This window comes from Aulostomus chinensis, chromosome 18 (assembly GCF_037954235.1).
Source record: "Aulostomus chinensis isolate RoL2024-O1b breed Wild chromosome 18, RoL_Achi_v1.0, whole genome shotgun sequence".
Classification (NCBI taxonomy): domain Eukaryota; kingdom Metazoa; phylum Chordata; class Actinopteri; order Syngnathiformes; family Aulostomidae; genus Aulostomus; species Aulostomus chinensis.
Window position 1 is genome coordinate 4,572,023 of NC_141337.1, and position 13,190 is coordinate 4,585,212.

General features: G+C 43.1%; 2 protein-coding genes across 3 annotated transcripts; one reads left to right on the forward strand and one right to left on the reverse strand.

Moving 5' to 3' along the window:
- Positions 1 to 158: 158 nt before the first annotated feature.
- cd2bp2 (CD2 (cytoplasmic tail) binding protein 2) lies at positions 159 to 5,770 on the reverse strand. 2 transcript variants are annotated; one of them, XM_086184410.1, is made up of 7 exons: positions 5,679 to 5,770; positions 5,331 to 5,409; positions 4,151 to 4,280; positions 3,476 to 3,633; positions 2,804 to 3,386; positions 2,637 to 2,722; positions 167 to 1,733 (listed from the first exon to the last, which is right to left on the reverse strand). In XM_086184410.1, the coding sequence occupies exons 2-7, from the start codon at positions 5,403 to 5,405 to the stop codon at positions 1,623 to 1,625; spliced, it is 1,143 nt and encodes a 380-aa protein (XP_086040536.1). In that variant the 5' UTR covers positions 5,406 to 5,409; positions 5,679 to 5,770; the 3' UTR covers positions 167 to 1,622. The 2 variants fall into 2 exon arrangements, with proteins under 2 accessions (XP_086040537.1, XP_086040536.1); XM_086184411.1 differs by lacking the exon at positions 5,679 to 5,770 and having other exon boundaries at positions 159 to 1,733; positions 5,331 to 5,405.
- An 807-nt stretch (positions 5,771 to 6,577) lies between these two features.
- On the forward strand, positions 6,578 to 10,079 carry pheta2 (PH domain containing endocytic trafficking adaptor 2). The gene is made up of 4 exons (XM_086183873.1): positions 6,578 to 6,794; positions 7,593 to 7,680; positions 7,762 to 8,065; positions 8,631 to 10,079. The coding sequence occupies exons 2-4, from the start codon at positions 7,600 to 7,602 to the stop codon at positions 9,041 to 9,043; spliced, it is 798 nt and encodes a 265-aa protein (XP_086039999.1). The 5' UTR covers positions 6,578 to 6,794; positions 7,593 to 7,599; the 3' UTR covers positions 9,044 to 10,079.
- The last annotated feature ends 3,111 nt before the right edge of the window (positions 10,080 to 13,190 follow it).

A 13,190-nucleotide genomic window follows, 5' to 3' on the forward strand; every position in this document is an offset into this window, starting at 1 on the left:
TAGCGGTATGACGTATCGTCGTGAAATGCATACATTTTATTAATTAAAATGAATACGACGACCAGTTTGTGTATGACTCATTGACTCTGTATTATTCTCTTACTTCTGATATAACAAAAATATAGGACTGCCGCATTAGAAATGGTTAATTAATTACATTAAAAATAATCCTGAGAAGATTCCGTTTTTTTCAGTCAGGCCCCCTCTGACTTTAAATTATTCCTAAAAACACTTCTGTTATATACGAATGTGTCTTTTGCCAATCTGATAAAATATGTCAAATTTAATTTGAGTCAGTATGACAAAATAACAGCATGCATCATAAAACAGATGAACACCGAACCATCATGACTGTCGGTACACATGCATGTGTGTTTCATTGAAAAAAAAAAAATTCCACAGCACAATAACTTCAGATTCTAAACAAGGAACCACACACCTCTACAGTCAATGGATAATTCTGAAACAGGTGTCCAATTCAGTCAACGTGGAGTGTAGACGTCCCTCTTGGACAGGGATTTTTTTTTGAGGAACTTGCACAACATTCTCAAAAGGTGACAAACATCCTGAACCTGTGCAGCACATTGAGGATGTTTTTCTTCTTCTCCTCCTTCTTAAAAAAAGAAAAAAAAATCCTCTTTAGGTTATGGAAGGCCTGCAGTTCAAATCCAGTTCAGGGGTTTTCATCTGTTTACATGAGGGAAGTCCACATAAATAACTTACAGTGTACGTTCAGTGAAAATGAATTAAAAGCTACGTGGTTTGGCCCAACATGGGCATTTTTATTTGATATTATTAAAGAAATAATCAAGACTTTTTTTTTTTCCAGCCAATGAACCGCATGCTTTTTTTTTCAATCCCTGTGGGGGAAGTTTGTCAAGACTTCTCCAAAAATGTTCTGGTTTTATTTATTTGTTCGAATACTTTTCTGCGTGTGTTAACCGCCACGTCAAAATTCCAATACTTCCCCAGGTTCCCATGATCATACGAACCCTGTGGGGAGGATTTCCCGTTTTGGTGATGATCATAATTCAAAAGAACAAAGACTTTTGGGATGTCAGGAGAACATTCCCATATGGTTGTGAGGGAAAAGGTTCCCAGAACATTCTGAAAACCCCTAAGTTTGTGGAAGCACACGACCATGTAATGTTTCCTCTTCTCTAAAAGCTGGGGGACGTTGCATGCAAGACACTCTGGAAATGTTTAGGGAAGCCGGACGACGCTCTGGAACACCTTCATCAGAGACATTACAGGAAGCTGTGGGGAAAATGTTTCCCAATTCCCAAAATGTTTGCACAACTTCAACCTTACTAGGGCGTTTTACAGTCGACCAAAAGAGAGCATCCAATTAATGCTGTGAAACGTAGCCACGCCGCGTATGATGGCCGGACCCTGCAAACCACACCAGATTTCCGAAGGACCCCTCGTACCGTCGCAACTGAATCCGTTAGAACCAAAGAGGAATGGCAGACGTGAAGGCCACACAATCTATTTATTTAAAAACAATGTACAGAAAACAAAGCCCCTGTTGAAATGAAGATGATCTGACAATGAGACACTCATCCAGAGAAGACGACGCGGTGGACGGCGAGGGAGATCACAATTCCACGGCCGCCGTCCAATCATGTGTAGAGCTCAAAGTCGAGCCTCTTGGAGTTGTAGAACTGAGACCCCTCCTGGTCGAGCCTCCTGCAGTAAACACCACTGCTGAAATAGCCCTCGTCCACCCAGTCCTGAAAAAACACAAGAAGATTAAAGCCCACCTGGACAGATTGAGGTGAAAGGTAGAATGAGCTTGCAACCAGCAGCCAGTAACTGGTAAACACACTAACAGGATTTACTATGTTTGCTGGTGCATTCCTTCCACCCTATTCGTTTGCATTGGAAAAACAAAAATGGTGTTAATTACGACTGTATTGTATTGTTACGTGAGTTACTTTTTCTCTGTTAACTCATTAGTTTGTGAATTTATATCAATAACTGGATTGTCGTGAGTTCCCGCTAATAACATTCAAGCTTTCACATGGTATGCAACCTGTGGTCCTGATCTGCAGGCAGGTTGATGTTGCTCGAGTTTGCAGTTGCACACATGTACCTTCACAACAAAGGTCCAGTCCTTCGGAGCACTGATCTGCGTTGGTATTATAAATACAGATGCACAAAAATAAAGCCTGTAGAACTCCTCCCATGGGTGTTTGTCACCGTTTATACACGCTGGTCACATCAGCTTTGGCTGCATGTTTGATCAACTCTTGTCCGCTAAATTCAATGTCATTTCACACATAAAAACGTGTTTTGCGACATAAATGATAATGTTGGGAAAAATCAGGCCATGATGAAAATCATTCATGTTCCAAGAAGAGTGTTGGAGTTCAAGGTTGCCCCTGACTTCCAAAACAAAGAATTTAAAACAAAGCATTTTCCTTCATTTCAAGACTTTGTGCAAAACCTGACTTGGCAATCAGTGAATGATTTACCGTCATGAAACAGTGCAGCTATTTGGTTGATTCTTGATTAGAAACCTACATTAAAACACATTATTCCAAAGGAAAGCTTTTTTGTTTTGGTCTGCTTAAGTCCACTCATGCACTACAACCCCTACTAACTGCTCTTGGATGTAAAGAAGGGAACTATACCTGCATCTGCTGACTGGTGAAGGGGCCATAGACTTCTGAATCAGCCTCATTTTCCCATTTGTACTCCCACATCACCTCATCACTCACTGAGGAGAGACAAGTCATGATTAGAAACCAGAAATTTGGTGTCTGTTAAGGAAAACCCACCACAGGAGACCCTCAGTAACCTCTAGTATTGTCTTTGTCCTCTTTATCCTGTGTTCTTTCTGTGTGCTTTTCATCAAAATCGTCCGCGAACATGTCAAGTTCATCTTCATCCTCGTCGCCACTGCAGTTCTTCACAGCGGGCCGTTTGCTGTTCATGCTCTTCAGCATGTAGGCCAGTTTTTCACACGTTTGCTGGTAGATTCCAAACATCCCAGACGCGACCAGTCTGTCAGCTAGAGCTGTGAGTCTATCGAGCTTCTCCGCGTCCCTTTTGTTCTCCTCGGTGGCTTCATTCTCTTCCCTCAGCTTCCCCTTCTTCCTTCCACCGAGGCCTCCCAGCCGGCGAAGCGCCGCAGCAACCGTCTCCCCAGGTAACAGCAGTTCAACCAGCGCTTCAGTGAGCTGGTGTTGCGTGTAGGATGCCAGGGGGTCTTCAGGAGGCTCCTTCTCCTCCTCCTCCTCCTCTTCCTCATTATCTTTACTTTCCTGCTTTTCTTCTCTTTGTTTCTCTTCCTCCGCCTCATCCTCATCTCCTGCTCTCCGTGTACGTTTGGCACCGAGACCTTTCTTCTTTTTTTTGAAAGGTTGCTCTTTTATTCTCACCTGGGGACAAATAGGATCTCACATTATTGCACATGGTTGGTATGGTTTTCATACATGGGGGGGGGGGGGGCTGGAAAAAGTTAAATTACCCAGTCAATGTTGTCAAGCCAGTTGTCTCTGATTTGTGTTTCTTTCTTGATGAAATAATTTCCCTCCGAGTCAAAGTGTCCTTCCTGCATTTCCTCATGCAGGTTGAAGGGGGTGATAGAGACTCCCTCGTCAAAGTCGATCGTTGCTCCCTCTTGGCCTGAGAACAACGTTAACATGTGTAAAACAAGTACTCGCTCATCTGCTGTGGTCTTAAGCAGGAAAAGTGAGATTAGATTCATGCAACATGTCAAACATTTACATTTCTGTAGACTGTGGGCCAAATTACAACTAAAAGTGGCGAGAAAAGAAGAACTTTCTTCTGGAACTCATCAGTGCACTCTGGCTCTGAGAAATAAAGGCGAGTAAATGTGACACGGTGAAGGGCATGTGACTGTCTGGGGCTGCTGTCGTGGCGGGAAATTGGAAGATTTGCCAAGAGGAGCAAGAGTGACCGAGGTCTGAAAAGCTGCAACAGCTGTGAATGGAAGAGTCCTCATTTCTAACTTTATCAATGGCTGTACTTCAGCATTTTGCTCTATCTCCTATTCAAACTATTTCATGAGTGTTTTGTAGAATACAAGAACGTATCCTGTGACCTTGATCTTTAAACTTGCGTGTAGGTTAAACCAAAGTACCACAGGTGCTCACTCATTTCAACAGTCAAAAGGACATACCATCAACGTCATCGCTGGCCAAGATGTCATATTTACTGCTGTTTTTGTCCGCCCCTTCATCTTCTTCATCACTATCAAGGGAATGTTTGCCCTTGAACCTGGAGCCCGGTCCACTCACAACCTCACAGCTCTGCGTGTGAACAGAACAACAAGCAGGACAGGGAGGTCAACTTAGCGGAGCAGGTGCAGCCAAAAGAATGCTGGAGACGAGATGTCTTCTTCAGCTCCAAAGACAAACTACATCTTTACTAGGGTGGCAGGATTTTGAAAAATGTCCAGTTACATTATTCTGACTGATACTGCTATATGCTTTGCAATATTATGGAGCATATGCACACACACCCCCCACCCCATTATTCTGATTTACATTGACACCCTTAATTGTTTATGGTTAGAATCTTCTCCAAACACAATATGCTCTCTTGCATTTGGAGAGCAAAAAAAAAACAAAAACCCACAGATATCAATGAGACACTGTGTTTGTTATTACCCTATAATATTAATGTTTTATTCATCTGTTCCAACAGTGGGAAGAGGCGACAGAAAATTGCTTGTGAGAAACCACTTATTACCAGAATGTAAGTTACAATTAAGTTATAGCAGGCCAAAGACGATCTATATCTCAAAATCTATATCTTACTTAAAATCACACATATTTACTTATTTTCATAGCATCTGTTGTATTTGAATTAAATAATACCCTGAGTATCAGGACAGAAGACAGCATACTATTAAGTTCATGGCAATAAGCCCTATATACCTCTGTACCTTCAGATACTGATGCTCATTCAATATAAACTGTGCAATACTCAAGAAACTGCACATCTGTTTTAACTTCTCCTCTGTATGTCATTTAAACCTCTTTTGATTGATTACAGTTGAGACTTTCTTCAGGCGTGAGCTCTCTTTTTACATATATCCCAATTTTTTAAAACTGAATGTTTTTGTACACTTCGCATTGACCAAGCAGGTTCATTTCAGTACTTATTACGTTTTGATTCTCTATGGTTGTTATCCCTTTGCTGCTATATCACCTGGAGTTCCCCCCCTTTGTGGGCATTTATATAAGTTTCTCTTATTTTACTCCAAGGGTAAAATAATCATGTCAGGGATGATTACTACTCTGCCTGACAACAGACAACAGCTCCTCTCTTTCTCCATCCAAATCAACTGTGTTTACCTTTTTATTTGGAACTTCGTCATCCAGGTCAAAGTCTCCGTCACCGTCCTCAAACGTTACTTTTCTTTTCGACATGGTGCTTTAAAAAGGCAAATGGGGAACTTGTTTACACCCCTACAACCACACAAAACCGTGTAAAGTTGGCACAAAGCTAACGTCGCATTAGCGTTCAGGCTAACAATGTTAGCTACCAACGACAGCGCGTGCAGAGCTGTGAAGCATTGGTCACAAATTTTGGCTAAAGGCAAGATAACATTTGATTAGCTACACAAATTAAACTGTTATACTATATTAGTGTGAACAAGCAAGCAGGGCAAATAAAGTAACATAAGGTCGTAAATGTGAAACCTGAAAATAATTCAAACGACGTTCGTTCAGCGTTCTTCTTCGCTGGTTTTCTTCTTCGAGAAAAAAAAGGCGCCTGCAGTTGTAAACAATGTTACGGCTCATTACCGCCACCGCCTGAGTGGAGGCCACGTCAAGTTCTAGACTTCTAAACTTTTAAAACTGCTGTCGGAATTTACTTGGACGCAGGTTATAAGGTTAAATTTATAAGTGATGAAAAAATGTCAGCCCACATAAATGCTTTTAAGACACATGACCACTTCTAAATTCCCAGTGGCGGGGTAGATACCTTCAGGTTAAACATTTTAAGCTGTTGTAAAGTACAGACATTATTTACGGTATTTAACTGAAAACCCACTTGAAAAAAAAAAAGACTCAGTCAGTTTAAGAAGAGGGAACCAGACTCTCAATAATGCTACAACGCTTTTAGGGTTTTAGGACTGGCTCCGGTTCTGATCCATTCAATCAGAGGCCTGTGAGGCTTCAGTAGAGGCAATGAGAGATTTTGGCCTCAGATGCTCTATATTAAGGACCTGACTCAGTCTGGGACTGGTCATTTGGCAGATCTGGCAGATACCAGAGGGGTTGGCTCAGTTAGTGGGCCACGAGGTCAGCAGCAATGTGCAAAACAAATTGTGAAGAAAAAACACCAGCAAGCTGAACATCCCGCTTGATGTTGGTATGGATTTCGGGCCTTGTTTCTGTATTTCATAAATTGATTCTCCACCTGAGGACAGATGAGGTACCAAAATGAACCTTGTGTGAAATATATATATTTAAAAAAAAAAAGTAACATGAAATGCAGAAGTGAGAGAGCGAAGGCAGACGCATCTGAGAGCTCTCACTTCCAGGTGGCAGCTCCGTACCCTTCACCAGCTCGAGGTAGACGAAAGCACAGAGGACAGAGACTATAATGTGTCAGGGTTTTGTTACCAGGAAGTGGGTCGAGTTATTTATATTTCAACACTCGTCCTCTTGTACCCGAGGGACAACCATTGATAGTAACCTGAAACTATATATTAAAACATTGTGGATGGATCAGACTGAGAGAGAACATTCGGCCTGATACCGACGAACAATGAGGACCAGCAGAGAAAAACCGTAGGGACTTCAGCAGAGGTGAGTCGACGTCACATTTTGTCACCGTTCTCTGTGTCAACAGTGTCTGAGGACACGGCTCATAAATATAGAATGACTGGTGATTTTATTTTAATTTATTAATGTTATAGATTGAATTGTGCCACGAGTCACCGAATGATGAGGTTTCATGTCATGTCATTTCTGTTTTGCACTTGTTCTTGATGAAAAATATTGAGCTTTCTGAGCACTCCCATAAGGCTTGGTACACAACTGTATGATTTTAAGATGGCCGCATTGACTGCGGTTCTGTTTATGGTTTGAAACTTCATACCAGCACAGTAAAATAACTTTGTTCACTTGCTGAGGTTTTATGAGGTTTTGAGATAAAAGTATTCATTTTCCAGAGTGCCCTTACAAGCATATATACTGTAAATAAATAAATGAATAAACGTGTGTGTGTGTGTGTGTGTGTGTGTGTGTGGTGTGAAACAGTATAAGTAGTTGTTCCAAGCAGAATTATTTAAACTTATGTTGTATTGTCATTTTATTTAACCTGTATTTGTACCAGTTATCTCATTCACAAGACAGACCTGGTAGTAGTTCTAGTAGTACTAGTAGTAGTAGCAGCTGCAGCAGCAGTAAAAACTTGGAAATTACAGGTACTGAATTGAAAATAATTGCTGTTTGGTGTGTCCTTGACGGAAATGAAGATTATTGACAATTTAGATCATAATTTGCCGTTGGAAATGATAGACTGCAAAAACGCAGAGTACTTTTTTCAGTATAAATTCTTCCGATGTGCAAAAGCGCTTTCCCTCTTTCTCTGTTCTCTTTCAGCGTTAGCATGAAGATCCACAAGAAGATTTTGACCCATTATCTATCATGCACCTCTCCGGTTGATAAAGAAGGATATCTCTACAAAAAGGTTGGGAGGAAACATGGACCACATAAAGCTGATGACACTTTTCAGACAGCACATGAAATACCGTCCTGTGTTTCTTCTCAGAAAGAGCGAAATGCCACCTACCAGCGGCGGTGGTTTGTCCTGAAGGCAAACCTGCTCTTCTACCAGGAGCGGCCAGCTGACAGACACCTGCTGGGTGTCATCGTCCTGGAGGGCTGCGCGGTCCGCCGCTCAGAGTCCGACGGACAGTTTTGCTTCTCCCTGGTGTTCGAAGGGCCGGGACTCAAAACCTACAGATTTGCAGCAGCAGATTACATGACCCAGGAGAGTTGGGTGAAGGCGTTACTCTCAGCCAGCCACTGCTACCTCTCCCTGCTGGTGAGGGACCTGGGGAGGCAGTACGAAGGTGTGTGGTCCTATATACTGATGCCAGATTCCAGCTTTTCTAGGGATCTCGTGCCTAACAATAACTCAAGCATTCGTAAAAACATGCTGGTGCAATGCGTCCTGTTTGACTGACCAGGGGTTTGGTGACATCACACACTCTTACACACCCGCCTCTGCTCTTCAAACTCTAAATTTTTCATCTTGTGGCTCAGATTTTAATCTATAACTCTGGGTCTCTGATTTCTCATTTTATAATTCAAGGCCTTGACTTTGACCTCTGAGGTCTTAGTTAGTTAGTTAGTTAGTTAGTTAGTTAGTTAGCTAGCTAATCTCAGTCCTCTTTAAACTGTGACTGCTTGTTTCTAAACACAAACATCAAAGCCAGCCTGTCTGTCATCTCATCTCTGTGTATCAGTCTGTCATTTCAAAAACACCTTCGTCTCAGACCCTCAAACTCTGCACTTGCACTTCCCTCGGGGTGCCAGACGTTGCGCAAGGGTCAAGTTAATTGAGTCAAAGACATACGGACGCTAACAGTGACATGAGAGAATCCCGGTTCTTACGTTCCTGTTTCCTGTTTGCAGAGGCCAAACAGCACCAAGGCTCCAGAGAATCTCCCGCCAGCACCCTAAATGAGTCTTCAACCCAGATAAAACCGGGCGCCCTCTTCCCAACCCAGACCCCTGCTGCTGTGGTCAGGCAGGGAAGAAGCTTCAGTGCCAGCTCGGCTTTACAAGCACCTTTAATTCCCTCGAAAGTTGCAGCAAAGAAGTCGCCTAAACTGTGGCAAAGGAGAAACGCTCACGTCACACCAATTAATGGACCGGCGCCTTTGTACGGTGAATGGCCTGTCATCGGTTTTGATCCACTGGAGGAGTTCAGTAAACTCCACGATTATTACGGCCAGGAGGTAAAGAAAGCCAGAGAGGAATGGCTGAAGAGCCGGCACGCGAAAGTAGTTGGGGCCACCGATGGAGATCTCATCAACCTGGATTAAAAAAAAACAAAAAACAAGAACAGACTGAGAGGAAGTCAAAAGGAGAAGTTTGCTTGTGTCAAAAAGATGCTGACAGTGTGAGTCGTACTGTACTTGAGAGCACAGTTTTTTATGCCCAGAGACCTGTAAAAGCGCTACAAAAAAATAATAATCCTCAATCTCGTATGATTTTTTGGAGCATCTCTACGTTGCGTGTTTGAAAACGAAGAGCAAGCTTTCCACACAAAGGTGCCGATATCTGGAACAACGGGAGTGAAGTGAAGCGAGTTCAGGAGTGCAGTTAGCTTCTAACTTAGACATTTACCAGTCACTGCTCCATCTAATAACCTTTATGTTTTTTTTAAAACCTCTTCTCCCTGTTTTTATATTAAACATATGTACATAAATTACTTGCTCGACGGCAGTTACAGTTTACGGATGATGTCATGCGTCACTGTGAGGCAAACGGACTGAAGGAGAAAGTACAGACCCCCCCATGTTAAATTCAAGGGGACAAAAGTATAAAGTACAAACACCCCTGACGACTAAAGAAATGTACAAGTCAACGGCGATGTGTGTTTCATCACCCTGTATGAAGCGCTCGTGCAGGTCGCTCAGCAGTACAGCATTCAAGTGTCATTCATAATTTTATTCATGACATAAAATGCGGCGGCACGGTCGTTCGCACTGTCGCCTCACAGCAAGAAGGTTCTGGGTTCGAGTTCCGGTTTGGGCACGGGGTCTTTCTGTGTGGAGTCTCCATGTTCTCCCTGTTCCTGTCTGGGTTCTCTCTGGTACTCCAGCTTCCTCCACAGTCCAAACACATCAAGAGGGGACCAGGTTAATCCAGACTCCAAATTGACCGTAGGTGTGGCTGTGAGAGCTCCACCCACCCCCTCCACCCCGCGACCCTTAACAGGATAAATGGTAGAAAATGGATGGACATAAAATGCTTTATAATGCAGTATTAATCAAAGAGTCTGATCAATTTTGAATGGCATTAAATAATAAAACTGGCATCTTGACTTGAATGTATAGTGGAGGTTTTTATCCACCAGGGGGCACTACAGGCACAGTTTACAGAAGCTTTCATGACCATCACTGTCCGTGGAAGTATTCTTATTCGTATAATTATTATTATGATTATGATAGTAATTGTTTTGACAACATGTCTGACTGGAGCTTCTTCGGAAATAAAAATGCTTCCACCATCACGTCGTCCCAACCGAGAAGCGCAAAACGAATCTAACTTTCACTCATAGTTGGAACTTTTCTGTCGATTGATGTTGAAGGCGGAATCGACCAGAAACCCAGTGCAACCTGAGGGTTGTAGGTATTCAGACAAACTAGGGTTTAACGTTACAAGCTCCTGCATCTCTCATGTCATGACGTTTCTTCGGGCTGTCTTCCCCCATATGTCAAGCAGTGAGCTTTTCCACATTCCCGGCCCTACAGACATACCAATCATCTGAAACATGATTGATGGCTTCAGGGGAGCACGCCGAGGCGTGTCACGTTGCAGACATCGCCTCCCGCAATGTACACACATCTGTATGGAAACATTTCTGAGAGATAGCAGTGTGTAAACACATTGTGAAGTGAGACCAGTTTGGTATTTTATAACTGTGTGGTCAAGTCTGGGGCAGCTGGAATGTTTGAGATGCTTAGGAGTTACTCGTCACTCATAAAATGGAAATAAGTTTCCCACGAGAGCAGTTTCATTGTTTGACGCATTAAGCATCTGGGGTTTTGCACTCACAATCAACAGTGCATGAGTTTGGAATGTTAGGTCAAGCTTCATCATCAGCGTAAGAGCAAGGAAGAGGAGGCCACATTTGGCAGTTTTACCCTTCAAGTTACCGATTTGTAGGTGCATCCACTGTAATGTAAGAGAGAAGGACATGCTAACTCCTTTAGCATGAGCTGGAGGTGGTTGAGCCAGGTGGCCCGACTCTTTTCACAGTTCTGGTTCCCTCGAGGTGATCGATTCTGACCTGTGAAAGTCTGGTTGGCTGAATCGGTGCGCATCAAACCCTAAAAAGATTTGGTCAAAACAACTCATTCGTTCATATTTGCCCGTCACAAATGACTGAGTGAAAAGGAGCCAAATTTACCTCTGAAGTCACTGTTACCATGCGCGGTTCACCTTCATGCTCAGTTTAAAGTTTAATTCTTTGGGGTCTTGGCCCCGACTGGAGCCTCTGATGTCAAGCAAAACCTGAGCTATATCAATAATAAGTATTAACCCATTAATGAAGTTCATTTATGCAGCGCTTGCTCTCCCTCAGTGCCACTTGCAGCTTTACTGCAGAAATGGAGACCCAAGTCGGACACTTGGTTTCAACTTCAGTCACACGCAGATGTGACTGGATACTTGGATACCGTCTTACGTTAGCTATACGTTAGCTTGCTGCTAGCTTTGTGGGACATGAGCTAGATCAGACTGGCTGAATATTTTGAGTTTCCTCGTTCGGGCTTTGCCATGAAAACCACTTTCCCGTGCAACGCCTGCTTGCTGACAGTGGAATAAACTGCAGAAGGAAAAAGAAAGCTGCTCCGACTTATCATACTAGTAAACAATGAAGAGAGGACAATCGCGAGGTGGGGTTGAAGTCGTAAAAAAACGATATCAGGCTGAGCTGCTGAAAAAACAAGGCGCTCAATCTCTGATGATAGTAAATTAAATATAATTAAATAAACATGACACCGGCTTTTAAATTTACAGCATCGGAGACTGATGGAAGGACATATTTGGGGTAAGAGGCATGAGTGCTGAAGTTGAAGAAATTGCGGGAAAAACAGGTAGGAACGTGAAAGATGACTTGGATCTGCAACCTAAAGCATGTAGCCGATTTCCTGTTACCCTGGTGCGACATGTTTCACTCTTGAACTTGTTGGTGACACTTGAGTGAGGCAGAGGTCAGAGGTCAGCGGCAACATGAACGTAGAACTGACAGCCAGGCCGTGTTAGGCTCTGGATGTCCCGAGCGCCCCGGGATAAACAAAGTCTGTCTGATCCAGCAGTGCAAACCAGTAAAGAGCAGAGATGTGACTCATCGTCGGGCCGTCGGAGCGAAAAAGATCAGTGGAAACATAAACAGTCCACACCAGCCAGCTGGGAGAGGAGGCAAAGATAAATCCATCCCACAGACAAGATTAACTAAGTTGTTAATGAAATGAGCGGGGATTATCTCAGAGGTAATTCTGGATATAAAACCTGAAGAGAAAAAAACAAAATGGAGGAAAGCGTTTTGCATGTGGGGCCTGGCGCGTTGGCCGGCGGTCAAGTTTATTTTGCTATTTTTGTCGCCCTCAGCTGTCCCTTTTATGTTCTCCTGGGAATGTCTGCTGCCATCACCCTGCCAAGTAATCCTCTCATATTTGGGGGGGGGGGGGGGGGCGGCGCGTGAGAGGAAGGGCAAACAGGTGCGAAAATGTGGCTGACAGAAGCCAATCAGCAAACACGCACCTTTGCAGTGGTGAAGCCGGGACTGCAGCCAGACGTTAATGGGGCTTTCACTTGTCTGGCATGTTGTCGTTCATTAAACGCTGGCGGCAGCAACTCGTTCCAGAACCAAACCAAACAGGAACAAGAAATCTCTCTCTCTAAATCACTGAGCAGTCACTCGCCTCGGTTCAAAAATTATATTTAACCTCTAACACAACTGGAGCCTTTCACATTTTAGAGACTGAACTCCGAGTAACTCACAACTTCTGGATTTTTTTACTGTGCCTCATGATAGAGAATCGGCCTTTTCTTCTTATCCGGAGGGTCAATTAATACTTAAATGTTTAGTTCATTCAGTTCAAGGGGAAGCAAAAACAAATCAACTGAATACAGCAGATTTGAATCATTTCAAATCAACATTCACGTTTCTTTTAAGTGGTTTTTTTTGTTGTTGTTGTTGTTGTAACAGTTAACTTCCATTCAATTTTTACAAATGCACTTGTTTCGCTTTCAGTCGCTTTTTGCTGTCTTTGGCGATCGTAAGGCGATGGCAGAAAATCAATCGTACTGATGACGACCACGAAAAGTGGTCATCTCGTGACATCAACAGGAGGGGAATTTTTGTTGGAGTTACAACCCTCGCGTGAAAGCACAAGTTCCAAAGTTGACTTTTCAAGAGAAAAAAAAGTTTGTTCCAACTTGTTCGAGTGGCTAAAATTA